This window comes from Eimeria mitis, genomic scaffold, assembly GCF_000499745.2.
Source record: "Eimeria mitis Houghton genomic scaffold, Emh_scaff6871, whole genome shotgun sequence".
NCBI lineage: Eukaryota > Apicomplexa > Conoidasida > Eucoccidiorida > Eimeriidae > Eimeria > Eimeria mitis.
The window spans coordinates 2,391-2,615 of NW_013574976.1; the positions used below are offsets into that span (position 1 = coordinate 2,391).

General features: G+C 52.9%; 1 protein-coding gene across 1 annotated transcript in view; it reads left to right on the forward strand.

Moving 5' to 3' along the window:
* EMH_0089470 (SAG family member) overlaps nt 1–98 on the forward strand; it is a gene marked incomplete at both ends in the record, with an annotated part of 1,020 nt that extends 922 nt beyond the window's left edge. Inside the window, one exon of the mRNA XM_013501427.1 lies at nt 28–98. Coding sequence (XP_013356881.1) covers nt 28–98 — 71 coding nt within the window. The remainder of the gene's footprint in view (nt 1–27) is intronic.
* Between the last annotated feature and the right edge of the window lie 127 nt (nt 99–225).

Below are 225 nucleotides of genomic sequence, written 5' to 3' on the forward strand. Positions count from 1 at the left end.
GGAACAAGATCAAGGCATCCCTCACAGGTTCTGCCTCTGTTGTTGCCCCGAATTTGCTTGTCTTTGCTATTGCGGCCATCGGTCTGGCTGCCCTTTGAAGCAGTGGCCTGTCAGCAACACGCTCTAGTTGCTGATTCCAAGCAAGAAAGGCCGCCCGTCGCAGTGTCTTCTTCGCATGCTCACTGCTTCAGAACAGACTCTTACACTAGCGTTTACACCTCACTC